General features: G+C 45.3%; 1 protein-coding gene across 1 annotated transcript in view; it reads left to right on the top strand.

Annotated features, from left to right (window-relative positions):
* Positions 1 to 26510, top strand: part of LOC141085000 (transmembrane protease serine 3-like) — a gene marked incomplete at its 5' end in the record, with an annotated part of 58542 nt that overhangs the window by 10864 nt on the left and 21168 nt on the right. The window contains 7 exons of the mRNA XM_073569926.1: positions 16958 to 17011; positions 20690 to 20801; positions 21049 to 21186; positions 21456 to 21599; positions 22510 to 22654; positions 25191 to 25313; positions 25779 to 25822. Of these exons, the coding sequence (XP_073426027.1) occupies positions 16958 to 17011; positions 20690 to 20801; positions 21049 to 21186; positions 21456 to 21599; positions 22510 to 22654; positions 25191 to 25313; positions 25779 to 25822 (760 nt within the window). The remainder of the gene's footprint in view (positions 1 to 16957; positions 17012 to 20689; positions 20802 to 21048; positions 21187 to 21455; positions 21600 to 22509; positions 22655 to 25190; positions 25314 to 25778; positions 25823 to 26510) is intronic.

Below are 26510 nucleotides of genomic sequence, written 5' to 3'. Positions count from 1 at the left end.
CCATCACTACATCTACACTTCCCTGGGACTCCAGCTCCACCTGTGGGGAGCTTCACCATCTTTGCTGCACAACACCATCAGTCCCAGAGGATCTGCATGCAGCGTCGGCCTAACATCTATGTTGCCGAACACCACAGGTGGCGTCAAACTATATAAACTCTTTACCATTATACCACGCCATTTACATGGGCGCCCAGGGCCACCGTCCGGGTCACCGCTGCTGTGACACATCCCACTGACACCGGCCCGGTACCGAGTACCCCACAGCCCTGGGAGGGCGACCCATATGCCGACTGCTGATCAGGCGGCGTTATTCCCACGAACCTCCAAACAGCGTCCCTGAAGGCAAAGTTTTTGGTTTCCGGGGGCAGTATGATTGCAAAGCTGAACCTTAAAGGAATGTCCAAAAGGGCACCACCAGGAGTGGAGCCTGTGGCTTAATTGGACTGCACCCGGGAAACCACTACCATACAAGCTACAGAAAAGATGGACAGATTGCAAGCTTTGTCGATTCTGTGTGTGGTGTGGTATGTCCGTTTGTAGTTGTGCTAGCGATTTCTCAGCTTTATTCCGTTAACGACCGAGACTCCGGCATGGCCCCGCGGTACGCGTCAAGCTTACTAGAGGGATACGCGAGGCTGTGGCACGTGAGATCGAGCAATAACAGGTCTAGCATTCCAGTACATGTCCGGGGCTGCATGCACGCTACACTGAAAGGACCAGCTTTTGTCGCTTACAGGTGCAGATAACCTGCTGAACTCCGTTAGTGATGGGGATCTGGGATTCAGATTATTCCCCGCGAACGATGATTTCTCAGTAAGTTCAGGTCAACTGCAATTCCGGAGTTAGGCCTAACCGTCATTCCTGAAAAAATTACGTGTCCAAACCACAGGTGCTGTAGCTTGCTTAACAGCTCGGCAGCTGTTCTCAGGCCCAGTATGGATTCAACAACATTGTAGAAAGTTGATAAAGGGTACAGTTTCACCGGATAACACGTATATATGTAGCCTAGTTTACATATTAAAAATATATGTCTATAGATCAGGAGGCAGACTCAGATGTTCTCAGGCCCAGTATGGATTTGACCAGATTGTACAAAGTTGAGAAAGGGTACTTTATCACTGGATAGCAGGTATATATAGCATAGTTTAAACATGTAAAATCTCCTTGTTCTCAGTATGGATTACACAGCAATCTAAAAAGTGGAAAAAAGGAGATGCATTTGAGGCGTACACAACTATATACTTTTGGTGTTATTTTTAAATCTTCATATATATTTCTGTCTCAGTAATACAGTCCAGCCTCTCCGCAATAGGAAATGAGATGCATACAATTAGTGACATAAAGGCTATTGATTGCAGAAATCTAGGAATTATTATTCACGGGAAAAACTTCCGTCACAATTCTCATAGGCTGACCCTCAATTAATTTGTGTGTTGAGACAGTGAAAACATTTTTTTGTGAATAAAGTCTTGCTGTATCGCACTTCCGTTGATTCCATCACTGTTACTCATCTCAATACAATTTTTATCACAGTGAGCGATGTAAACATGGTGCTCACTGGCTATCATGATCTGTCACGTAACTTTGGAGTGCAAAAGACAGAAGCCACAGGCCGTAGGCGATTCTATTTGATTGGCATGAGAGGGCACATTTTGAAATGTGCGCCGGAATGTCACACTTTTGTGAGTAGGAAAACTGTGAAAGCTGATGATAAACCACCACTGCATGTAATTGTGAGTCGACGTCCATAAGAAATGGAAGCCACTGATCATCTGGAGCTAGAGCCTGGCCAGCAGGACAGGGCATAGCTACATCTTAATCATCATCTTTCAGTTCAATCAATTTGTAGTGGCAGTCCCAGTGAAGGATTTGACAGCCCAGACTACACAGCGGAGGAGCAGGGAGAGGTAAACATTGCAAATGCTGGGGCCCTGCCCAAGCAAGGGGGGAACACTCGTGGGCGTCGGTACTGGCACTGGGCCCCTCATAGTACGGCGGTGTGTCTGATGGCGGGTGTGCACCACCACTGTCAGAGACACTTGATTGCACTATGAGGGACCCTATGCCAGTGCCTACCCACCTGTCCAGGGCAACGGCACTCGCACGGTTTTGTGCGCTAGGTGGTGACCCCGGCCATGGGGGGGCCGCCCACTTATGGAGGTTTACAAAGTGGCATATGTAGATGTGGGTCATTCAGCTGCTGCAAAAGGCGAAATAGGTCAAGTTCGCGGAATAGGAGGACAAAGCAAGCCATTTTTCTGGCAACCTATGTGTTATCAAGGGAAGGTGGGACAAAATCCTTGGAAACCCATGCATGGTTCATTTTAATGAAGGTTAGATCATCCACATTTTGGGTTGACAGACGGGTCCTTTTTTCTGTCAGGATTGATCCAGCTGCACTGAAGACTCTTTCCGATAGCACACTTGCAGCTGGGCAAGCGAGCTCTTGTAAGGCATATTGTGCCAATTCAGGCCAGGTGTCCAGTTTAGCGGCCCAATAGTCAAAAGGGAATGACCTGTGCGGGAGAACATCGATATGGGAGGAAAAGTAGTTATTAACCATAGTTGACAACTGCTGTCTCCTGTCACTTTCCATCGATGCAGTATTACCAGTTGTGTGAGTGGTCCGTGAAAAATCAGTCCACAACATTGTCATGAAACCCCTGTCTCCAACGCCACTTCTGCTGTGTGCACCACGAACACCTCTGCCAAGCTGCCCCCGGCCCGTACGGCTCGTGTGAGAACCATCACCGCTGCTGTGTGCTGGGAATGCCTCAACCAACCGGTTAACCAGAGTTGCTTGTTTAGTAGCCAATATTAGGTTAGGGTTTTCCTGTGGCATGATGTTTTGTAATTTGCCTTTATAGCGTGGATCCAGGATGCTGGCCAACCAGTAGTCATCATCGTTCATCATTTTGGCAATGCGTGGGTGCCTTTTTAGGATCTGCAAGGCATAATCTGACATGTGGGCCAATGTTCCCGGTGTCAATGATGCACTGCGAGTGCTGGGTGGAGGAGCACTTTCTGGCAAATCCACATCCCTCCAGTCACGCACAAACCCTGTACCAGACCTTACCACGCCAACATTTTCACTTGCCCCACGAGATGCATCCTCCTCCCCTAAGTAATCATCCCCATCATCATCCTCCTCCTCCTCTTCTTCCTCCACCTCGTCCAGGAGAGGTCCCTGAGCAGACAATGGCTGAATGTCATCAAGGATTCCCTCCACCTCTTCCTCCTCGTCAACATTGGCTGCAGACTCCTGCTCCTTAAGGTGCGTCAAAGTTTGCATGAGCAGACGCATAAGTGGGATGCTCATGCTTAGGATGGCGTCGTCTGCGCTTACCAGCCGTGTGCATTCCTCAAAACACTGAAGGACTTTACAGAGGTCTTTCAGCTTCGACCACTGCACACCTGTCAACTCCATGTCTGCTCTCAAAGTGCCTGGCCGTGTATCCTCCCACAAATGCATTATGGCCTACCTCTGCTCGCACAGCCGCTCAACCATGTGCAGGGTGGAGTTCCACCTTGTTGCAATGTCGATAATGAGGCGGTGGTTGGGAAGGTGGAGCAATCGCTGCAGCTTCTGCATACGAATGGAGTGTACAGGCGACCGGCGGATGTGCGCGCACAGTCTTCGCACCTTCTGGAGCAGGGCTGTTAACTCTGGATAATTATTGAGGAAGCACTGCACCACCAGGTTCAAGGTGTGAGCCAAGCAAGGTATGTGGCTGAGTTTTGAAAGGGCTATGGCTGCCACAAAATTACGGCCGTTATCACTAACTACCTTGCCTGCCTCAAGATGTACACTGCCCAACCATGACTCAGTTTGTCGCTGAAAGTACTTGGCCAGCACCTCGGCGGTGTGTCTGTCGCCCAAACACATCATCTGCAACACAGCCTGCTGACGCTTTCCACTAGCTGCTCGATAGGGGGACACCTCATGTGCAACAGTGGCAGCTGCAGATGGAGTGCTCGTACGACTGCGCTCTGTGGACGAGCTTTCGTTTCTGGAGGAGGAGGAGGAGGGTCGAACGCCTACAGCCAACTGTTTCCTATACCGTGGGCTAGGCAGCACTGTCCCACCACCGCTGTCCCCTGTGGACCCTGCATCCACCACATTAACCCAGTGCGCAGTGATGGACACGTAACGGCCCTGGCCATGCCGACTGGACCATGCATCAGTTGTGAGGTGCACCTTTCCACTCACTGACTGCTTGAGTGCATGGACAATGCGGTCTTTCACATGATGGTGGAGGGCTGGGATGGCTTTGCGAGAGAAGAAGTGGCGACTGGGTAGGTCATAGCGTGGTACTGCATAGGCCATGAGTTCGCAGAAAGCTGCGCTTTCCACCAACCGATAGGGCATCATCTCTAACGAGATTAGTTAGGCAATGTGTGCGTTCAAACCCAGTGTACGCGGATCAGAGACTGAGTACTTTCTTGACCTACTCATAGTGTCTGGGAGGGTGAGCTGGACTTGAGAGCTGCATATGGTGGAAGTAGCGGTGGACAGGGCGGACTGAGAGAGGGTTGATGATGGTGATGGAGTTGGTGTTCTTTCTGATGGCCTAGATTCAGTCTTTCGTTGATATAACAGTGGGATTCCCTGACTGCTGTGGCCTTGCAACGACACCTCAACATTTGCTGCTGTGCTAACCGGTGGGCTTACAGTGGGGGAAACAATGTAGCATTGCTGACTACCTTCTTTGTGATCAGTTGCACATGTGGTACTTGAGGTTTGGTGTTGTGTCCACGCTTGCAAGTGCATGCTGGTTAAATATCTAAGCATGCAACTGGTATTCAAATTTTTCAGATTTTTCCCTCGGCTAAAGGTCTTTGCGCACTTCTTACAGATAACCTTGGCCTGATCATGAGGATTTTGTTCAAAAAAGTGCCACACTGCACTCTTCCTACTTTGGCAGACATTTTGCGGCCTAGCACGCTGTGATATGTTGACCCTCTGGACAAGCTGTCCAGCAACTCTTTTGATTTTTGGAACCTGTCTTTGGAGTGCTCCGGGCCTGCCAGATAACAGCTGTTGCGATGTCGATGTCTGCTGTGGATGCTCCTCCTCCTCATCTGAGCTATTGGAAGCAGCACCCTCTTCCCCCAATGGATGCTGATCTGGGTCAACAACTGTGTCATCCATCACCTCCTCTTCAATGTCATGTGCACCTTCCTCTGTGTCACTGTGTATGGTGGTATAGTGTGCGGGAAGGGGCACCTGAGTCTCATCAGGGTCAGAATCTGGCTCTGTACACTGCGAGGACAATGTAGTGCTCTGAGTGAATGTACCAGCAGAATCATCTATCAGTGGCTGTGCATCAGTGCACTCCATGTCAGATTCATCTTGGCCTGGGTAATTCACCATTTCACTTGATAATCCAGGCATGGTATGTGAAAACAGCTCCATGGAGTAATCATTAGTATGGCCTGCGTCATCCTTCAATCTTGGTTGGGGTGAAGGACACAAGGAAAGGTGTGGTTCATGAACATGAGCCTCCAATGACGACTCAGTGCTTTTATTTTTTACAACTACAGAAGAGGAGGCGATAGAGCTGGAGGCTGAGTCAGCAATGTAAGACAAAACTTTTTCTTGAAGCTCTGGCTTTAAAAGCGGTTTGCCAACTCCTAGAAAACTAAGCCTTTGAGGCCTTGTGGAGCCAGACGATTTTGAATTTCCGCACACACTTGTAGACACTGGACACTTTTGGATTGTGTGAGGCCCACTGAATATCACAGCACTATGTCACAGGCTCGATGTCGCAGGTGTGAAAAATGTCACTAGAGGATAACGGAGATTTTGAATTTCTGCACACACTTGTGGACACTGGACACTTTTGGATTGTGTGAGGCCCACTGAATATCACAGCGCTATGTCACAGGCTTGATGTCGCAGGTGTGAAAAATGTGACTAGAGGATAACGGAGATTTTGAATTTCAGCACACACTTGTGGACACTGGACACTTTTGGATTGTGTGAGGCCCAGTGAATATCACAGCGCTGTCACAGGCAGAAATTGGCTAGTGTATGACAAACTACAACGTGTATATAGAATTGGACAGAATAGGAATCTCCCTAGAGTGTAGGTCTGTAAGAACGGAACAAGTCCTCGACTTATCCTTACAGAGCAACACACAGATAGCTTCACTGTGGCCGTGATAATAGCCGTTACACGGTACTGAGAGAGGAGCGTGCACGTACACGGCTGTCCGGTGTATGTAAAATTGTCAAGCTCCGTGTTTTTTAAGTATACGGACTGACACACGCTGTCTCTCTATAGTTTTGAATGTGATCAAACAGCAAATATATTTAACTGTTTGAAAACTAGACAAAACTAGAAGGTGCAGGTCTGTAAGAACGGAACATGTCCTCGACTTATCCTTACAGAGCGACACACATATAGCTTCACTGTGGCCGTGATAACAGCCGTTACACGGTACTGAGAGAGGAGCGTGCACGTACACGGCTGTCCGGTGTACGTAAAATTGTCAAGCTCCGTGTTTTTTAAGTACCGTAAATACTCGAATATAAGGCGAGATTTTCAGCCCGTTTTTTTGGGCTGAAAGTCCCCCTCTCGGCTTATATTCGAGTCATATACCCGGGGGGTCGGAGGGGGAGAGGGGGCAGGGGTGTCAGGTCATACTTACCCGTCCTGACGCTGTCTCTTGAGCCCCCAGCTTCTCCGCGCTCTCTGTTCCTGCCTTCAGCGGTCACGTGGTACCGCTCATTAAAACTCATGAATATGCGCATATTCATGAGTTTTAATGAGCAGTATCACATGACCGCTGAACGCAGGAAGAGAGAGCGCGGAGAAGCTGGGGGCTCAAGCGACAGCGTCAGGACGGGTAAGTATAGCCATGGCTGCTTGCTGCTGTCTGTCATCGGTCAGTGACTTGAGACAGCAGAGGGCGCGGTGACGTGATTAGTGCGCGCCGCGCCCCCTGCAGTCTGAACGTCACTGACTGATGACGTTGCAGATAGCGGTGAGCAGCCATGGACGCAGGACAGGTGAGTATCTGACACCCAGCGACGGAGAGGTGAGTATGTCATTTTTTTTATTTTTACATGCTGCAATGCTGCAGCAGCGGCAGCACATGGGGGAATAATCTTAAGGAGCTTCTAATGGGGGCAGCATATGGGGGAATAATCTATGGAGCTTCTAATGAGGCAGTATATGGGGGAACAATCTATGGAGCTTCTTATGGGGGCAGTATGTGGGGGAATAATCTATGGAGCTGCTTATGGGGGCAGTATATGGGGGAACAATATGGAGCTTCTAATGGGGGCAGCATATGGGGGAATAATCTATGGAGCTTCTAACGGGGGCAGCATATGGGGGAACAATCTATGGAGCTTCTTATGGGGCAGTATATGGGGGAACAATCTATGGAGCTTCTTCTGGGGACACCATATGGCGGAATAATCTATGGAGCATTTCCCACCCTAGGCTTATACTCGAGTCAATAAGTTTTCCCAGTTTTTTGTGGCAAAATTAGGGGGGTCGGCTTATACTCGGGTCGGCTTATACTCGAGTATATACAGTATATGGACTGACACACGCTGTCTCTCTATAGTTTTGAATGTGATCAAACAGCAAATATATTTAACTTTGAAAACTAGACAAAACTAGAAGGTGCAGGTCTGTAAGAACGGAACATGTCCTCGACTTATCCTTACAGAGCGACACACAGATAACTTCACTGTGGCCGTGATAACAGCCGTTACACGGTACTGAGAGAGGAGCGTGCACGTACACGGCTGTCCGATGTACGCAAAATTGTCAAGCTCCATGTTTTTTAAGTATACGGACTGACACACGCTGTGTCTCTATAGTTTTGAATGTGATCAAACAGCAAATATACTTAACTGTTTGAAAGCTAGACAAAACTAAAAGGTGCAGGTCTGTAAGAACGGAACATGTCCTCGACTTATCCTTACAGAGTGACACACAGCTTCACTGTGGCTGTGATAACAGCCGTTACACGGTACTGTGTGAGGAGTGTGCACCGCTGTATGGTGTGAAAAAATGCACGCTCAGTACCTCACCAGGACAAAAAAAAAAATTGGGATTGCTTTTAAAAAAGCAGTTTGCAGAGCAGTGGGTAAACAGCAATGCAGCCGTCAGGAAGCCTTAGAAGGCAGCCTAACAACCAACACCGCTGATCCAGTAAAATATAGCCTCCACTTGCACTGCACACACAGTGACTGGTGTGTTGTACAGGCAAAATCGCTAACAGCAGAAGCAGTTTTTGGTGTCTTCTTCCCTGCCTAACGCTCTCCCTACAAAATCATCAGCAGCAGCAGCTCTCCCTATTCTGAGATCAGCATGAGTAACATGGCGGTCGGCGTGCACGCCCTTTTATACCCCCTGTGACGCCCACCAAAGCAAGCCAATCACTTGCATGCCCTTCTGAAAGATGGTGGTGACCCCTGCCTATGTCATCACGTTGCCCACAGTGTCCGTGGATCCTGATTGGCTGAAAAAGAGCGCAAAACAAACTTTTGAAACGCGACTTTGGCGCTTAAGTCGCCGACCTCGTGGCCGACCTCATCCTAGGGTCGGGTTTCGTTTCATGAAACCCGACTTTGCCAAAAGTCGGCGACTTTTCAAATTTTTCGACCCGTTTCGCTCAACTCTATTCTTCACGGTAAGAGCAGTGAGGCTCTGGAATTCTCTTCCTGAGGAAGTGGTGATGGCCAACTCACTGAATGAATTTAAGAAAGGAATAGATGCTTTTCTTGTGAGTAACAGTATAGAAGGTTACGAATAACAGAATATTATAGGTAGATGGTTGACCCAGCTTTGGGGAAGGAAGTTTTTTCCCTATGGAGAAAATTGGCTGCTACTCTGTGGGTTTTTTGCCTTCCCCAGGATCAACAATGCAGAACAGCTGCACTAAAAATAGGCTGAACTAGATGGACATAAGGTCTTCCTTCAGCCTTCAAAACTATGTAACTATGTATGTGATATTATTGGTCATTTTAAAAATTGAAAAATAAAAATATACCTAAATTGTATTGCATATTTTAAAAAATATTTAATAGGTTAGCGTAGAGTAGAGCTCGGCCAAAAGTGTCTACAGTGTTGTGATGGCGGCTTAAAAAATCTTTTGGCCAAAACAAAAGCTGCCGGCTATATGTGTAATTTGGTGATGGGAACTGTTAATGTGTTTGGTGAGAAGTGGAGTTTTTTCAAGAGAAGTCGGTGGGACTGTGGACAGGTTGAGGGGTGGAGGCGGGGCTGGGGTGGAGCCTGAGCGGAGTCTAAAGGGGGCCCCCAAAATTTTGCCAGTATGGGGCCCCAAAATTCCTAGTGGCAACCCTGTGGGTGACCATCATGGGTGAGCATATACCAGAATGGGGGACCTCAATGGGGTGCATATGTCAGGATAGGAAAGCATTTTCCAGGATGGGGGAGCATATACTAGGATTGGGAAGCATATTTCTCTCTGAGAATACAGAGCGGCTGCTGTAACTGTGTCCCCAGCCCTGACCGACTGCTGGCCTCAATGTAGTTCCAGTGTCAGTGAGGTCCGGACCCGGGGGCACAGTTACAACGGCCACTCTATATATTCAAAGTACCGCCTAATGGCTGAAAATGAATGCTGGCGGGAGAATAAAGTTCATTTTCTCCTCGCTGAATTTGGCTGCTTGCAGGCACCGGGCACCATAATAACGCTGTTATCCTGCAAATGAACCGCATATCTGCAGGTTAATTGCATTAATTCTGTAGACAGTATCCCTTTAATTTTGAAGAACAATACTTCAATAAAATGGCACCAGAGTCAGTGCATGCGCATACTGCTCAATCCGGCACCATTTTTTTAAAGGGAATCTGTCACCCTTTTTTTCCCCTATTAGCTGCCGGCATAGACATCGGGGGCTTATCTACAGCATTCTGTAATGCTGTAGATAAGCCTTCGATGTAACCTGAAAGAGAAGAAAAACACTTTATATTATACTCACGGAGGTGGGCGGTCCGGTCCGATGGGTGTTGTGGTCCGGTCCGGCGCCTCCCTTCTTCATGCGATGACGTCCTCTTCTCCCATCCTGAAATGGCTCCGGCGCAGGCGCATTGCTCTGCCCTGTTGAGGGCAGAGCAGAATTCTGCAGTGTGCAGGCGCCGGACCTCTCCCGACGCCTGCGCACTGCAGGACTCTGCTCTGCCCTCGAGCCATTACAGGACGGGCGAAGAGGACGTCATCGCGTGAAGAAGGGAGGCGCCGGATGGGACGGCGACACCCATCGGACAGGACCGCCCACCTCCGTGAGTATAATATAACGTGTTTTTCTTCTCTTTCAGGTTACATCAGAGGCTTATCTACAGCATTACAGAATGCTGTAGATAAGCCCCCGATGTCTATGCCAGCAGTTGAAAGGCCAAAAAAGGGTGACAGATTCCCTTAAAGACACTGTGTCTGTAAATTCACATATACAGTGTATTTAAGGAAATGGCGCAGTATGAGCACGTGCTGACTCCGGCACCATTTTATTGAAGTAATGTACAACAACATCAACATAGCAATGCACATGCACCGCCCATCGCCATTATCCCTATGGCTGGTGTGTGCACACTGCATGTTGATATTGTAATCCCAAATCAAAGACTAGTAAAAAAAAAAATGCTCTTCCATAAATTAATAATAAATACTCCAAAAAAAAATTCAAATTTTATTAACAAATATATAGACACATACGGGATAAAAAATTCATATCAATAAAATAGAAGGAGAGAAAAAAGCATGTAGCCAAAGTGCCACGTCCAGGTTGGTTGTTATACTAGATAGTAAATATATAAAAAAAAATCAATGATCATTTCTTGAAAAAGGAAAAAGATGTGCAAAGATATTATACCATGATGTTATACAAATAAAATCCGTAAAAAACCTTTTTCAATAATCAAGACTTCTATAGAAAAATTATATAAAGTGCAAGTGCAGTAAAGTGGTCAAATCTGACCTACAAATAATTAGTGTAATGAAATGGAAAAAGGTTTCAGGATCAAGTTCAATGCACATTAAGCCCTATAACAATCACATATGGTTACAAAATCAGAAGAGGATATAAAGACTATATGGTCAGTAAAGTATAAATCATAGTCAGAAGACCAACCTGATGGAGGGACGTGGGAAGAGGGACAGAACATACCACAGCTCCTGGGCATGGGAGGAAGCAAAAGACAATACTGATATTACAGCAGGAGATCACAGAGGATACATTTGATGAGGTAAAATATTGTTTAAAAATAGTCAGTGAAATATTTTACCAGACAAAATCAATCCTCTGTGATCCCCTGCTATAATGTCAGTATAGTCTTTTGCTTCCTCCCCTGCTCAGGAGATGTGGTATGCTCCGTACACGGTCAGACACAGACAGTTTTTAAAATGAACTTTCGTTTGTGGGAACACCCCGTTGATGTGACCGGCTTCCTCTGCCTGTAGACATGTCGCACATATGCCGCCGGGATCAGCCGAATGATTCACTGCGCCTGCGCGGAATTAGCGCAGGTGCAGTAAATCAGATCGCTGCCATCTTTGTGCAGGCAGATAGCGGCAGTCACATTAAATCTGCACATGCGCTCCTCCTGTACAAAGATGGTGACGGTCAGTGAATCATTCAGCTGATCCCGGTGGCAGCGTGTTCGCGACAGTATTCCGCAGGCGGTACCGTGCAAGAGGCTGCGTACGGTGTATACAGTGTGTGTGTGAGCGGTGCGTACACAGTGTGTTTGTGTGTGTGTGTGGTGCGTACGGCATATACAGTGTGTGGTGCGTACAGCATATACAGTGTGTGTGTGTGTGTGTGTGGTGCGACGGTGTTCCGCTCGTGGTACCGTGCAAGAGGCAGGTACCACCAGCAGTTTCCATATTGAGACACCCATCACTTGGGTGTCCCAATATGGCGGTCGGTGAACTTCCGCCACTTGGAATTCTGAGATCCGAACACATCTGGACGGAACAGGATGTGAAGACATTACAAGGTAAGTATATATTAGAAGATAAATACAGTATATATATATATATATAGAGCGTTCACTTTTTTACTGTTTTTATTATTGAGTTTTTTATGGTGTTATTTACATTCTCAGAGAAAAGGTGTTCTAGTTTTTACATTTACTTCCTTTTTAAAAATATTTTTTATTTTTAATTTTTTAAATTTTTTTTTATTGGTCTCCCTAAGGTCTTGTGCAGAATGGAGACATTTTTTTTTCTCCATCTTCTCCACATTCACAGGATAAGGAAGAATGGGGTGTCAGAAGGGACACTTTCCCCAATTTGCAACCTCTTAAGCATTGGCATCTAACGGGTTAAACTGTCATGATCAGAGTAGACTTAGGTGCTGGCTGTATTAAAACAACCGGCATCTGCGCAGTCAGCAATGATGCATAAATAATTGAAAAATAGATTAAAAAAACGAAAAAATTGCATCTTTAATCGTGTGCCCTGAAGCTCTTCCCACTTTACTCTGCCATCTTGGGTGTGATGGAAAAAGTGGCGCAAATCTGCCTAGACAAAACATTTAGGCCAGCGCGAAATGGTGATGTGTCTCAGATATGGGACCAAAAACATGTGCAACTTGCTTGAAAAATATAAAATTTTTGGCTTAGGAATTTTTCACTGTCTTTGTGTATGTGGTGTGCTTTTTTTACTTTGATTGGTGTACTTGTCACATTGGGATCATTTTTTTCTAAGAAAAATGCCTCAATAATTGACCTGTTGCTTTTTTTTAATCAAATCTGACTCAAAATCCACATAAAAAATAAGCTTTTTATTCATTTAAGTTGGAAATCTACATCGCTGTTCACACATTTTTTTTTATTAGGGTTATTTTCATATTAGGTTTTCGAAAAATTACAACATGTTAAAAAAAATTTTTTTAGGCCTTTTTACTATGAAGCCGCTTCATGCTTTACTCTAGAAGTCAATGAGAAGGCTGTAAAAAAAAAAAAAAAAGCGACATCTGAGCATCTTTTTGACCATTTTGTAAGCGTTTTTGAGGCATTTTATTCAGGGATTAAGGTCACACAAAAAAAGTTTTAAAAAAATCCTTTTCATTAAATAATTTCAGAAAACATTGACATAACGCTAACTTCTGTACAAAAACAAAAACACATTAATAAACGCCACTTAAAGGAAATGGTTTCTGCGTCAAAAAGTTGTCATTTTGACGCCTAAATTTATCTCGTCTTCATTCACAGGGCGGACACAAGCATGGGAAAATCATGTACAACGCCCACTGGATGTGTTGCCATATAGTGTCTCCATATATTGCTGTATTTTATCCTAGAAGCCATGGAGAATTCCTCCGCAATGCAACCTGCGATAAGTTGCGCAAAATCACATTTTTTACTGTGAGGAGAAAATCTCAATAAAATCTGAGGTAAATCTGAGGTAAAATATGATTTGTAAGGCTGCCATATTACGAATCAGCCAAGATCTGTAATGCGGACTGTGGAAGCCATTGAGGTTGTCATTTTCCCTCCCTCACATATGACAGAACAGAAGATGACAGGAAATTTTGTTATATGATCATATAAATTCTCAATTCCTTTATGGAGGAAGATGGAAATACCTTTTAATCACACATTGTCATGGCCGTATGAGGTCCAGGTCAGAGAATAATGGTTACCTCAGACACCTCATTGTACGCACCCTGTCTCCGGCCATAACAAAAGTGATGGCTACGTGTAAATCCAGTCTATATAAATAAGTCAATGTTATTTGAGAAGCGCTGACAGATCACACCGGCCCTATTGTTACGAGACAGAGCGCCGCGTCCTCTGCGGCTGCAGAATTTATAGCATGTTATGGATTCACTTTGTCTATTGTGAGACAAGGAACTGAGGGATACACTAAACCTGACGGGCGACATTTTTTTAATACCAGCAATGTCTATAAAGCCCCTGACATGTTATAATATATGGAAGCAGTAGTAAGACTGGGGACCTAATTCAGATCGCTAAAAAAATAGGTAGCCGGTTCATGTGCGGCTTTTTTCAGATATTGTTAACAGATTTGACCTTCCATAGAAGTTAATGAATGGAGTTAGGTAGTTGCGCTGCATCTGCCAGTCACAGTGGCTGCTGCACCAGTCCAAACAAGGGATGGCAAATTAACGTGTGGGAGGCTTCAAATTTCCACACCTGCCGTACATGTATGGTGGACATGCACACTTCGTGTATGGAATTGTTATACAGCTGGTACTGCGAGAAGACCAAGCTTCAGTTCAACCTCTTAGATGCCAATGTCAATCGTGACAGAGAACATCTACGAGTTTGGAAATGGGAGAAGATGTCTCCTCCGACACTCATCAACATGATTGTATAGTGCCTATGAGGTTGTCATAGCGGCAGCTAAGGAGGCCCAGTGGAGTCCTCCTTGGCAGCCATGTTTGTTCACCCATAAATCCCAGTCAATGGCATCAAAGGAGATGTAATACTACAATATTACAGCATGGACCGATAAAAAAAGGTACAAAAAAGATATATCTAAGATATATTTAGACCGTATATACACACACATATACACTGCTCAAAAAATAAAGGGAACACTAAGATACCACATCGTAGATATTACTGAATGAAATATCGCAGCTGCAAATATTTATTCATTATATAGTGGCATGCTTTGAGAACAAGAAAACATAAAAATGATCAATTAAATCAAAATTAGTATCCCATGGAGGCCTGGATTTGGAAGGATACTCAAAATCAAAGTGGAAAATCAAATTACAGGCTGATCCAACTTCAGTGGAAATGCCTCAAGACAAAGAAATGATGCTCAGTAGTGTGTGTGGCCTCCACGTGCCTGTTTGACCTCCCTACGACACCTGGGCATGCTCCTGATGAGTCGGCGGATGTTGTCATGAGGGATCTCCTCCCAGACCTGGACTAAAGCATCAGTCTGTGGTGCAAAGTGGCGTTGGTGGATGGAGCGAGACATTATGCCCCAGATATGTTCAATCAGATTCAGGCCTGAGGAACGGGAGGGCCAGTCCATAGCTTCAATGCCTTCATCTTGCAGGAACTGCTGACACACTCCAGCCACATAAGGTCTGGCATTGTCCTGCATTAGGAGGAACCCAAGGGCCAGCCACACCAGCATATGGTCTCACAAGGGGTCTGAGGATCTTATCTTAGTATCTAATGGCAGTCAGGCTACCTCTAGCGAACACATGGAGGGCTGGTGCGGCCCTCCAAACAAATGCCACCCCACACCATTACTGACCCACTGCCAAACCGGTCATGCTGAAGGATGTTGCAGGCAGCAGATCACTCTCCACGGTATCTCCAGACTCTGTCACATCTGTCACATGTGCTCAGTGTGAACCTGCTTTCATCTGTGAAGAGCACAGGGCGCCAGTGGCGAATTTGCCAATCCTGGTGTTCTGTAGCAAATGCCAAGCATGGTGTTGGGCTGTGAACACAACCCCTATCTGTGGACGTCGGGCACTCAGACCATCCTCATGGAGTCAGTTTTTAACCATTTGCACAGACACATGCACATTTGTGGCCTGCTGGAGGTCATTTTGCAGGGCTCTTGCAGTGCTCCTCCTGTTCCTCCTTGCACAAAGGCTGAGATAGTGGTTCTGCTGCTGGGTTGTTGCCCTCCTACGGCCCCCTCCACGTCTCCTGGTGTACTGGCCTGTCTCCTGGTAGTGCCTCCAGCCTCTGGACACTACGTTGACAGACACAGCAAACCTTCTTGCCACAGCTCGCATTGATGTGCCATCCTGGATGAGCTGCACTACCTGAACAACTTGTGTGGGTTTAGAGTCCGTCTCATGCTACCACGAGTGTGAAAATGCAACCAACATTTAAAAGTGACCAAAACATCAGCCAGAAAGCATTGGTAATGAGATGTGGTCTTGTGGTCCCCACCTGCAGAACCACTCCTTTATTGAGTGTGATAATTGCCAATAATTTCCATCTGTTGTCTATTCCATTTGCACAACAGCATGGGAAATAGATAGTCAATCAGTGTTGCTTCCTAAGTGGACAGTTTGATTTCACAGAAGCTTGATTTACTTGGAGTTATATTCTGTTGTTTAAGTGTTCCCTTTATTTTTTCGAGCAGTGTATATATATATATATTATATCTATACAGATATATATTTTATATCTATAAAACTTTCTATCACCTTTCTTTTCCCATAATGTAAAAATTATCTAAAAACATATAAAAAATGCACTTTTGTGCTATCAGATTGTGCCTAACTGTCCGAACTGATAAAATATCTTAGCATTAAAACTATAAACTGAAAAAAAAATTGAAATGGCTGAATCGCCCCCAAAAAATAAAATAAAAAGTGATCAGAAAATAATAATGTTGCGCCTGTGGTAATTTCCAGCCAGCACTACAATAGTATCAGTGTATCATGCAGACAGCTGTATATCATGGCCCGGCCGGTAACTGAACACCCATGGAGGACACCTGATATAACCCATGGCTCGTCTTCTCGGGATGTGGCCAGCATGCACAGGGAACATCTCACCGCTTTGTGTCGGGCTGTCACTTACAGTAGCCGAGGCCATTTTCTATCGGTTATAGCCACAGTCCGCGTCTTTTTAGCATGTGAGCTATGTGGCTGCGGAGAGACGGACACATCGGGACTAGAGAGCTTACGCTTTACGGCCCTTTAATGCAGCAGAGCCCGGCGTATAAGCGGAGCAAGTGACATTGGAATGGCAACTCATGATGACAAAAGTACGTAGATATTTCTGTCAGACCATGGAGGGTCCCGATCCCATTGCCAAACTAAAGTGGCCAAGGATGCATAAAATTGATCTGATACTTTTGTGGCAGAAGTTTTTACTCTTTTTTTATGCTACAGCCCTAGATATGTTGCCCCCGAAAAGTGTCGGGATAAGAGCAGCGCTGTGCCCTTGTTACATGAGGGATCCCGTGTCACCTCCATGCACGTCATTCATTTTGTAATATTTTCCAGGTATCGAAAAGAATCTCAGTATTTGATATTTTCCCAGAAGACGTCAGCGCACAGGTAAGACGCATGAGGTAGAAAAGGGTGGTTGGGATTCTTTATTTTATTTAATTAGCACAAAAAACATGGCAGAGTTATTGACATTGAATGTTGTGGATGTAACCAAAGCACGAGTTACCATGCACATGTGCAAATTTTGTCACACATTTTGCAAAACTCTTTAATAAATGGATAGATACAAAGTATTACTAATTTTCACTTATCTGCTGCTGCAGTCATTATGTACATTCATTATTTATCCAGTACTGATCCTGAGTTACATCCTGTATTATACTCCAGAGCTGCACTCACTATTCTTCTGGTGCAGTTATTGTGTACATACATTACTGATCCTGAGTTACATCCTGTATTATACTCCAGAGCTGCACTCACTATTCTGCTGGTGCAGTCACTGTGTACATACATTACATTACTGATCCTGAGTTACATCCAGTATTATACTCCAGAGCTGCACTCACTATTCTGCTGGTGCAGTCATTGTGTACATACATTACATTACTGATCCTGTACTGATCCTGCGTTACATACTGTATTATACCCCAGAGCTGCACTCACTATTCTGCTGGTGCAGTCACTGTCTACATACATTACATTACTGATCCTGTACTGATCCTGAGTTGCATACTGTATTATACTCCAGAGCTGCACTCACTATTCTGCTGGTGCAGTCATTGTGTACATATATTACATTACTGATCCTGTACTGATCCTGCGTTACATACTGTATTATACTCCAGAGCTGCACTCACTATTCTGCTGGTGCAGTCACTGTGTACATACATTACATTACTTATCCTGTACTGATCCTGAGTTACATCCAGTATTATACTCCAGAGCTGCACTCACTATTCTGCTGGTGCAGTCACTGTGTACATACATTACATTACTGATCCTGAGTTACATCCAGTATTATACTCCAGAGCTGCACTCACTATTCTGCTGGTGCAGTCATTGTGTACATACATTACATTACTGATCCTGTACTGATCCTGAGTTACATACTGTATTATACCCCAGAGCTGCACTCACTATTCTGCTGGTGCAGTCACTGTCTACATACATTACATTACAGATCCTGTACTGATCCTGAGTTACATACTGTATTATACTCCAGAGCTGCACTCACTATTCTGCTGGTGCAGTCACTGTGTACATACATTACATTACTGATCCTGAGTTACATCCTGTATTATACTCCAGAGCTGCACTCACTATTCTGCTGGTGCAGTCATTGTGTACATATATTACATTACTGATCCTGTACTGATCCTGTGTTACATACTGTATTATACTCCAGAGCTGCACTCACTATTCTGCTGGTGCAGTCACTGTGTACATACATTACATTACTGATCCTGAGTTACCGTACATCCTGTATTATACTCAAGAGCTGCACTCACTATTCTGCTGGTGCAGTCATTGTGTACATACATTACATTACCTATCCTGTACTGATCCTGAGTTACATACTGTATTATACCCCATCTATGTACACAGTAATTCCATTAGCAGAATAATGAGTGCAGCTCTGGAGTATAATACAGGATGTAACTCAGGATCAGTAAAGTAATGTATGTACACAGTGACTGCACCAGCAGAATAGTGAGTGCAGCTCTGGAGTATAATACAGGAGGTAACTCAGGATCAGTACAGGATCAGTAATGTAAAGTATGTACAGTTGTGGCCAAAAGTATTGACACCCCTGCAATTTTGTCAAATAATACTCAGCTTCTTCCTGAAAATGATTGCAAACACAATTTTTTTGGTATTATTATCTTCATTTAATTTGTCTTAAATGAAAAAACACAAAAAGAATTGTCCTAAAGCCAAATTGGATACAATTCCACACCAAACATAAAAAAGACGGTGGACAAAAGTATTGGCACTGTTCTAAAAATCATGTGATGCTTCTCTAATTTGTGTAATTAACAGCACCTGTAACTTACCTGTGGCACCTAACAGGTGTTGGCAATAACTAAATCACACTTGCAGCCAGTTGACATGGATTAAAGTTGACTCAACCTCTGTCCTGTGTCCTTGTGTGTACCACATTGACCATGGAGAAAAGAAAGAAGACCAAAGAACTGTCTGGGGACTTGAGAAACCAAATTGTGAGGAAGCATGAGCAATCTCAAGGCTACAAGTCCATCTCCAAAGACCTGAATGTTCCTGTGTCTACCGTGCGCAGTGTCATCAAGAAGTTTAAAGCCCATGGCACTGTGGCTAACCTCCCTAGATGTGGACGGAAAAGAAAAATTGACAAGAGATTTCAACGCAAGATTGTGAGGATGTTGGATAAAGAACCTCGACAACCATCCAAACAAGTTCAAGTTGCCCTGCAGTCTGAGGGTACAACAGTGTCAACCCGTACTATCCGTCGGCGTCTGAATGAAAATGGACTGTATGGTAGGAGACCCAGGAAGACCCCACTTCTTACCCCGAGACATAAAAAAGCCAGGCTGGAATTTGCCAAAACTTACCTGAAAAAGTCTAAAACGTTTTGGAAGAATGTTCTCTGGTCAGATGAGACAAAAGTAGAGCTTTTTGGGCAAAGGCATCAACATAGAGTTTACAGGAGAAAAAAAGAGGCATTTAAAGAAAAAAACACGGTCCCTACAGTCAAACATGGCGGAGGTTCCCTGATGTTTTGGGGTTGCTTTGCTGCCTCTGGCACTGGACTGCTTGACCGTGTGCATGGCATTATGAAGTCTGAAGACTATCAACAAATTTTGCAGCATAATGTAGGGCCCAGTGTGAGAAAGCTGGGTCTCCCTCAGAGGTCATGGGTCTTCCAGCAGGACAATGACCCAAAACACACTTCAAAAAGCACTAGAAAATGGTTTGAGAGAAAGCACTGGAGGCTTCTAAGGTGGCCAGCAATGAGTCCAGACCTGAATCCCATAGAACACCTGTGGAGAGATCTAAAAATGGCAGTTTGGAGAAGGCACCCTTCAAATATCAGGGACCTGGAGCAGTTTGCCAAAGAAGAATGGTCTAAAATTCCAGCAGAGCATTGTAAGAAACTCATTGATGGTTACCGGAAAGCGGCTGGTCGCAGTTATTTTGGCTAAAGGTTGTGCAACCAAGTATTAGGCTGCGGGTGCCAATACCTTTGTCTGGCCCATTTTTGGAGTTTTGTGTGAAATGATCAATGTTTTACTTTTTGCTTCATTTTATTTTGTGTTTTTTCATTTAAGACAAATTAAATGAAGATAATAATACCAAAGAATTTGTGTTTGCAATCATTTTCAGGAAGAAACTGAGTATTATCTGACAAAATCGCAGGGGTGTCAATACTTTTGGCCACAACTGTACATAGTGAATGCACCAGCAGAATAGTGAGCACAGCTCTGTAGAATATTACTGGATGCATGCAAAAGGTCAGACAAAAAAATGAGTTTATAGAAAGATTGAATGCCTAGTTGTCTGTTGTGTCTATAATTGCCAGTAAGTCATAGCTTTTTTTCTGGTATTATTATCTGTTAAAGGAAAAAAAATATATTTATGGTAAATCCCTTAAATTCCTTATTTTTGTTTGTGAGAAGTCCATGTGTGGATTTCCCCTGACCAGGCTGTAGCGCTAAACATGCCATCACCACAACCAATTCCTTAGTAAGTGGTAGTTTCCACACGTCATATTTTGCTCTACTGTTTGTCTTTTTTTTTTAACATTTTCAGGATGTGAATCCCTCAAGTTTTGGAGAAGAAGCGTCAGTGGAGGCCGGTCCAGTACAGGTGGGGGATGAGGCCGCCATCATCATCTCTACACTGACTGATCTGCAGAATCAGAGTGAGAGGACAGCGGGGCATTGCGACGGGTTGATGGGAGATTTGGGGTGTAAATGGATCGGTTCTGGGTGACTCTTGGATGTTTTAGGGGATCTTGCCGTAAGCTTAGCAAATGCACCTCATGTTTTAGAATGTCCTGTGCCCTCCTTGCCCAATACGGCCTAATACCTGCCCTTGTTTTTCTGGTTCTGGCACCGCCCTGCTGACGGTAAATGGAATTACACCTGTTAGTTTTTTCCCCGGAGTAGATGATCCTGGATCCGAGGCTTTGTGCAGTTTGGAGGAGAAATCGCCCCTGTGCTCTCTGCATCGTGTGTCCAGAATTCTCGTCCACGTCTCCATCATCCTGTCCATTGCTGCAGCGTCTCTGTCCGTCCTTCTCATCTGTAAGTAAGAGAAATGCTGATAACAGATGGGGGCGTAAATACAATCGGGGGCTAAGAAGATATAAAAACTATAAAAGTGTCGCTGCTACATCGCAGCACAATACAAATGGACGGGGTCGATTTGCAGAGATATGTGAGATCCTGAGAGCTAACAGTAATCCAGCAGAGTTTCTTAGAGCATTATTAAATAGTAGAGCAATAAAGGTTTTATATTTTGCACTGAAATCTCCTCTTCGCTCTCTAACTGGCGGTGCTGGCATTTTCCGCAGTGCAGTATTTTTATCATCCTGCGGTGCAGCGAGCCTGTCCTGACTATTTGGAGGCCTGCGCTCCCTCCGTAAACTGTTCTCATGCAGATGGTGCCAACCTCTGCCCACCTAGCAGGCAGCCAAGCAATCGGACCCTGGTCAGCGGTGAGGACGGGGTGTGATGATTGCATGCACAATCGTAGCGGTGTGCCTATTCCCAAAAATGTGTTCTCCGTTCACATCCAAAGCTGCATCTTTATTGGTCACCAGGTCCATGAACGATGGTGCAATATTTTGTTGCACTACAACTCCTGCAATACAATACATCTGAACATGCTCCCAGCAGACACTGGACCAGCAAAAAGCATCTAGGGCAGCTGGGGTCCTCAATCTGAAACTATGATGCCTAGCATGGCATAACAGCAGCGTCAGGGGGGGCAGTAGGTTAACAAGAGCTGGAGTGACGCGGGTTGCTGTAAAATGTAAAGCACAGTAGCTTAAAAACGTGATCTCATATACCATATCCATGACTTCATGATTAGTTGGGGGTCCGGTCTTAAGAGATCCCACCACCAATTCTAAAACTGAAGAGTTGAGCCCTCTATTTTTTCCGTTCACAGCTGCGCTCCTGGCCACCCATCTGCTCAGGGTGACGCAGCACTGTCCCAGGTATTTGCCGTGCGGTGAACGGCAGCGCTTTATTCTTGGGAATATTGGGGGATTCAAAGAGTTGGATTCCCCCTGATCCTGGGATACAATCTTTTGGAAGATGTGAATACCCCTTTAAAAAGAATGTTGGATGCAGCTTTGGGTGTGATTAGAGTATAACACATCAAATGGATGCCTTTTTTTGTGTGTTTCTCAATCTGGAGAGTGGCAAGGCGTTGTAGAACGAGGCCTTTTAAAGGGCAGGTATTGACTTTTCAGATTGCAAACCTCCAATTGGTGGAGCTAGAGTTCCCATCTCAAGAGGTCACCAAAAACTTTGGCTTTGGGCCGCCATATTGGCAGATTTATTACCCATGAGGATATAATTGCATCCACTGAATATGGTGTCATCTGCTCATGTTATCAGAGTACAAGAATCCGGTCCTGCTGCTCACGGGGCGCTCGCTGCTCCAGGTCTACAGTGCGAACAGCGGGAGGTACCACACTGTGTGTCACCAGGGCTGGACGCCCTCCCACGGCTGGACAGTGTGCAGGGAACTGGGGTTCAATAGGTAATAAAGTGGCGCTGTGCTCCCTCCAGCCTCCTCTTCCGCCCTGTCGTGCCTTGTCTTTTAGCCATGCCTTCTTCTTTGTGACTCCTAACTTAATAACCCAGTACACCACTTTTTGGCATACACGGGGAGCCGATTCATCAAGAATAGCGTTGTGTGCACCGACGTTGCTCTCTGGGGCACTAGGGAGTAAGATACGTCAAATGTATTAAGAGACGCTTGCTTGTGTCATGTTGGAGTGTGCTCGGACGCTCCCCTGCCACTGAGCTCTGCTGAGCTTTCAAAACAGTCCAAAATTTTGCCAAAATTTTACGATATTTCGAAAAGGTTTCCCATCTCATTTCTGAGGCCGTGACAATGTTCTGAAAATGGCGCAGATCTACAACTAGCCGTAATGGTTGTGGATTTGAATTTCCCTGTATGATGGCGCTTATCTCCATCTCTCATCTGCACGGCGATCTGGTTATTGGAGATGGGGAGGATTCACGTTTGTTATGCCGCCATTTACACCTCCTACTTATGCAACCTATATCACAGCGTTCTTCAACCTGTGGCTCTCCAGCTGTTGCAAAACTACATATCCCACCATGCCCTCGCTGTAGTAAGATGTCAGGACATGATAGGAGTTGTAGTTTTGCAACAGCTGGAGAGCCGAAGATTGGTGACTACTGTCCTATAGTTGTGTACCAGTTTGCCTGCTGTTCTCTTGCCACGTGGATCTAGTAGTTGTGGGTCAGCAGCTAACGTCAGACACGGGCTAGTCTTAAAGGCGTTGTCCACCTTTGAGTACAGTTTATTATTACTTAAAGGGATTTTGCCCGTCTTCATAGATGGGTATTATTGGATAGCGCTCGTAAATATGAGCAATTTTGTAATTTACTGCTTATTAACATTCTCAGCCGTTGTTTAGATATTAACACTTTTCTTTTGTTTATGCCTAGTTGCCTTAGAGACCGACCACCACTGCTAGACAGCAAAACATGTTCAGTGCTTACAAGCTCATTTCTACTGAGCTTGTAATCACTGGTTTGAAGCTGGCCAGGATCTCTGGAGCGTGCTCTTTCCTCCTAATCCCGGCCAGCCCCAGCGCAGCGCTTACAAGCCAGATAGCAGGGGTGGTCGGTTGCCTAGGCAATGAGCTGTAAATTAATAGAAAAGCGTAAGGGTACGTGCACACTCTGCGGAATCCGCTGCGGATTAATCCGCAGGGATTTTGCAAAAACCGCAGATAATCCGCAGGTCAAAAGACCTGCGGATTATCTGCGGTTTTGCCTGCGGTTTGGTCCTGCGGATTCACTATCTCCACAATGGTGGAGATAGGAACCCGCAGCGGTTTCCGCAGAAAGAATTGACATGCAATTCTTTCCGCGGATTCAAAACCGCAGCAAATCCGCGCGGATTTTTCCGCAGCGTCGGTACAGCGTTTTTTTTTACCATTCATTTGAATGGTACTGTACACCGCAGCTAAAACTGCTGCGGGTCCGCAGCGGCCAAAACCGCTGCGGAAACGCAGCGGAATCCGCAGCGTGTGCACACAGCCTTAATATCTCAAGAACAGTTGCAAATTTTTATAAGCAGTGACTTACAAAAGTGTTTGTTTTCACGCACACTATCCCACAATATCCATCTATGAAGATGGGAATAATCCCTGTAAATGCATGTATTGTGTTTACGCCATCTATCGCTGGCTGCAGAATGAGTTAACTGAGAATTCGTCAGTCAGTCCGCTTTTGAGCACTTTTTAACTCTTTCATATCTTCTCCTGAGGAGCTGATTTCTGACCACAGACCACATCGTAGTTGAATTTGCAGGAAATAAAGAGCCTCAAAAAGCTAAAGGGGCAATATTTTTAACAAAACCCAATTTAAAAAATTATGTTTAGCCCTAAATACAGTGGACGACCCCTTAACCCTTCATGACCTGAGTGTCTCTCTCTATTCATCTTGTCGTTAGCTTCCTATTTGGCTCTTTGGCCTGTTTCACACATCAGCTTTTACCGTCAGTTAAAATCCGATAAAATGGTGGACAACGGATCCGTTCATGTACTGACCACAACGTTTGCCACCGGACCGTTGTTTTAACGGATCCGGCGAAGGAAGAATTTTAAAGGAACCGCTGCCCGGGGAGAGAGAGATAGAGAGAGAGAGTGAGTTTTTTAGGGTTAAACTTCCAACACAGGCATTTCTCCCGGGCATGCGCAATAGAAAATGCGGATCCGGCCGGGGGGAAAAAAACTTTCATTGTCCGTCCTGTCCGCTTAGCGGATGGCAAAATCTTGGCGGATCTGTAAAAAACAGATCGAACGGATGACCATCTGTCAAGATCTGCCGTTAATACAAGTCAATGGGGAAAAAAACGGATCCGCCAAGAAAAATGGCGGATCCGTTTTTTTTGCAAAACGGCGGATTTTGACTGATGGGGAAAAACGGATGTGTGAAACAGGCCTTACCTTTAACCTCTTTCCAATTAATGAACTTACCGGCACCACTTTCATAATAACCCAAGAGTCGGCTTCTCCTTTTTTCCCCTTTACCAGCCACACCGTATTGTCATCGCCGCTGCCTCTCGGTACGACAGAGCCCAGCTGCCTGGAGGCCTTTGCTGTGATGAATAAATCCAGTGGATCTCAGAGTAACCTGGATGGATTCCTAAATCCTGTGTAAGTCATATAACCAGACACCAGGGGGTGCTCTATTTCTATAAACTGTGCTGCTATCTTGTAACTGGGGTGAAGTCAGGAAAGACATTATGTAACCATGCTGTTTTCACACAGTCAAAAAGTCTTCCCCCATCACCTGTGGATGGTTTTAGTGAGAAGTGGAAGGAACCGCAGCAACTCAGCCACAAAGTGGTGACCCCATAACATTACAGAGAGTGAGGGAGGGCGAGTGCTGAGGAGCAGAGGGCAGAAAAGTCACCAATGCTCTGCTGACCCCATAACTGTAGAGTCCAGACCTCCTCTGGTATCTGCACAAACACTGTGCCCGCTCCGGGAGCTTCACGGTAGAGCAGCTGCATGCAGCCGTACATCACCAAGCACAATGCCAAGCTCGGATGGAGTGATGTAAAGCCGCCACCACTGTTCTCTTTTCTGTGCAGTGACGCATTGCACTTTTTTTTGCAGAGAGAAGTGTCCAAATGAAGAGGGCGTGTCTCTACACTGCACAGGTGAGAAGGGGAAAAAAAGAAAGAAGGATCATGGGAATCTCAGACATCAGTACTGGGGCAAGGAGTAATCAGGGGACGTAGCGGAGAAGTGGAGTTTCATTGCGGATTTCATTCTTGAAATCACCCGTGAAATCCATGGCAAATGCAATATAATTTCTGACCACTAGGTGGAGATATAGAATTGATAGACTAGTGCGGATCGGTACTAAGTGGTCCTGGAGTCTGTCCTCAGTAGATTTCACTTTTGATTTACAATTTACATTGAAATCTAAGATGAAAATCATGTCCATGAAAATTACAGATGGACACAAGTGTCCCCCAAGTCCATTGTGCTCCAATAATGGGTTATTCCCATCCTCGTATATGGGTATTGTTGGTTAGAGCTTGTGCAAACAAGCACTTTTGCAATGCACTGCATATTAAAATTTGTAGATATTGAGATATTGAGATATTAACACATTTTTATTGTTTACAGCTGGTTGCTTAGGAGACCGTCCACTGCTGCTGTCTAGCTTGTAGGCACTGTACTGAATCTGTCCGAGATCAGGAGGTAACTGTGTGAGTGTGCTCTAGCGATCCTGGACAGCTTCAATAGAAATTGACAAGCTCAACAGAAGAAAAGAGCCTGTGAGGATTGTGTGTGTTCTGTTGTCAGCGGTGGTCGGTCTCCAAGGCAGCGAACTGTAAA

The sequence above is a fragment of the Dendrobates tinctorius genome, unplaced genomic scaffold (assembly GCF_039654945.1).
Source record: "Dendrobates tinctorius isolate UK_male_01 unplaced genomic scaffold, ASM3965494v1 ptg000028l, whole genome shotgun sequence".
NCBI lineage: Eukaryota > Metazoa > Chordata > Amphibia > Anura > Dendrobatidae > Dendrobates > Dendrobates tinctorius.
This window is presented reverse-complemented; position numbering and strand designations above follow the sequence as displayed.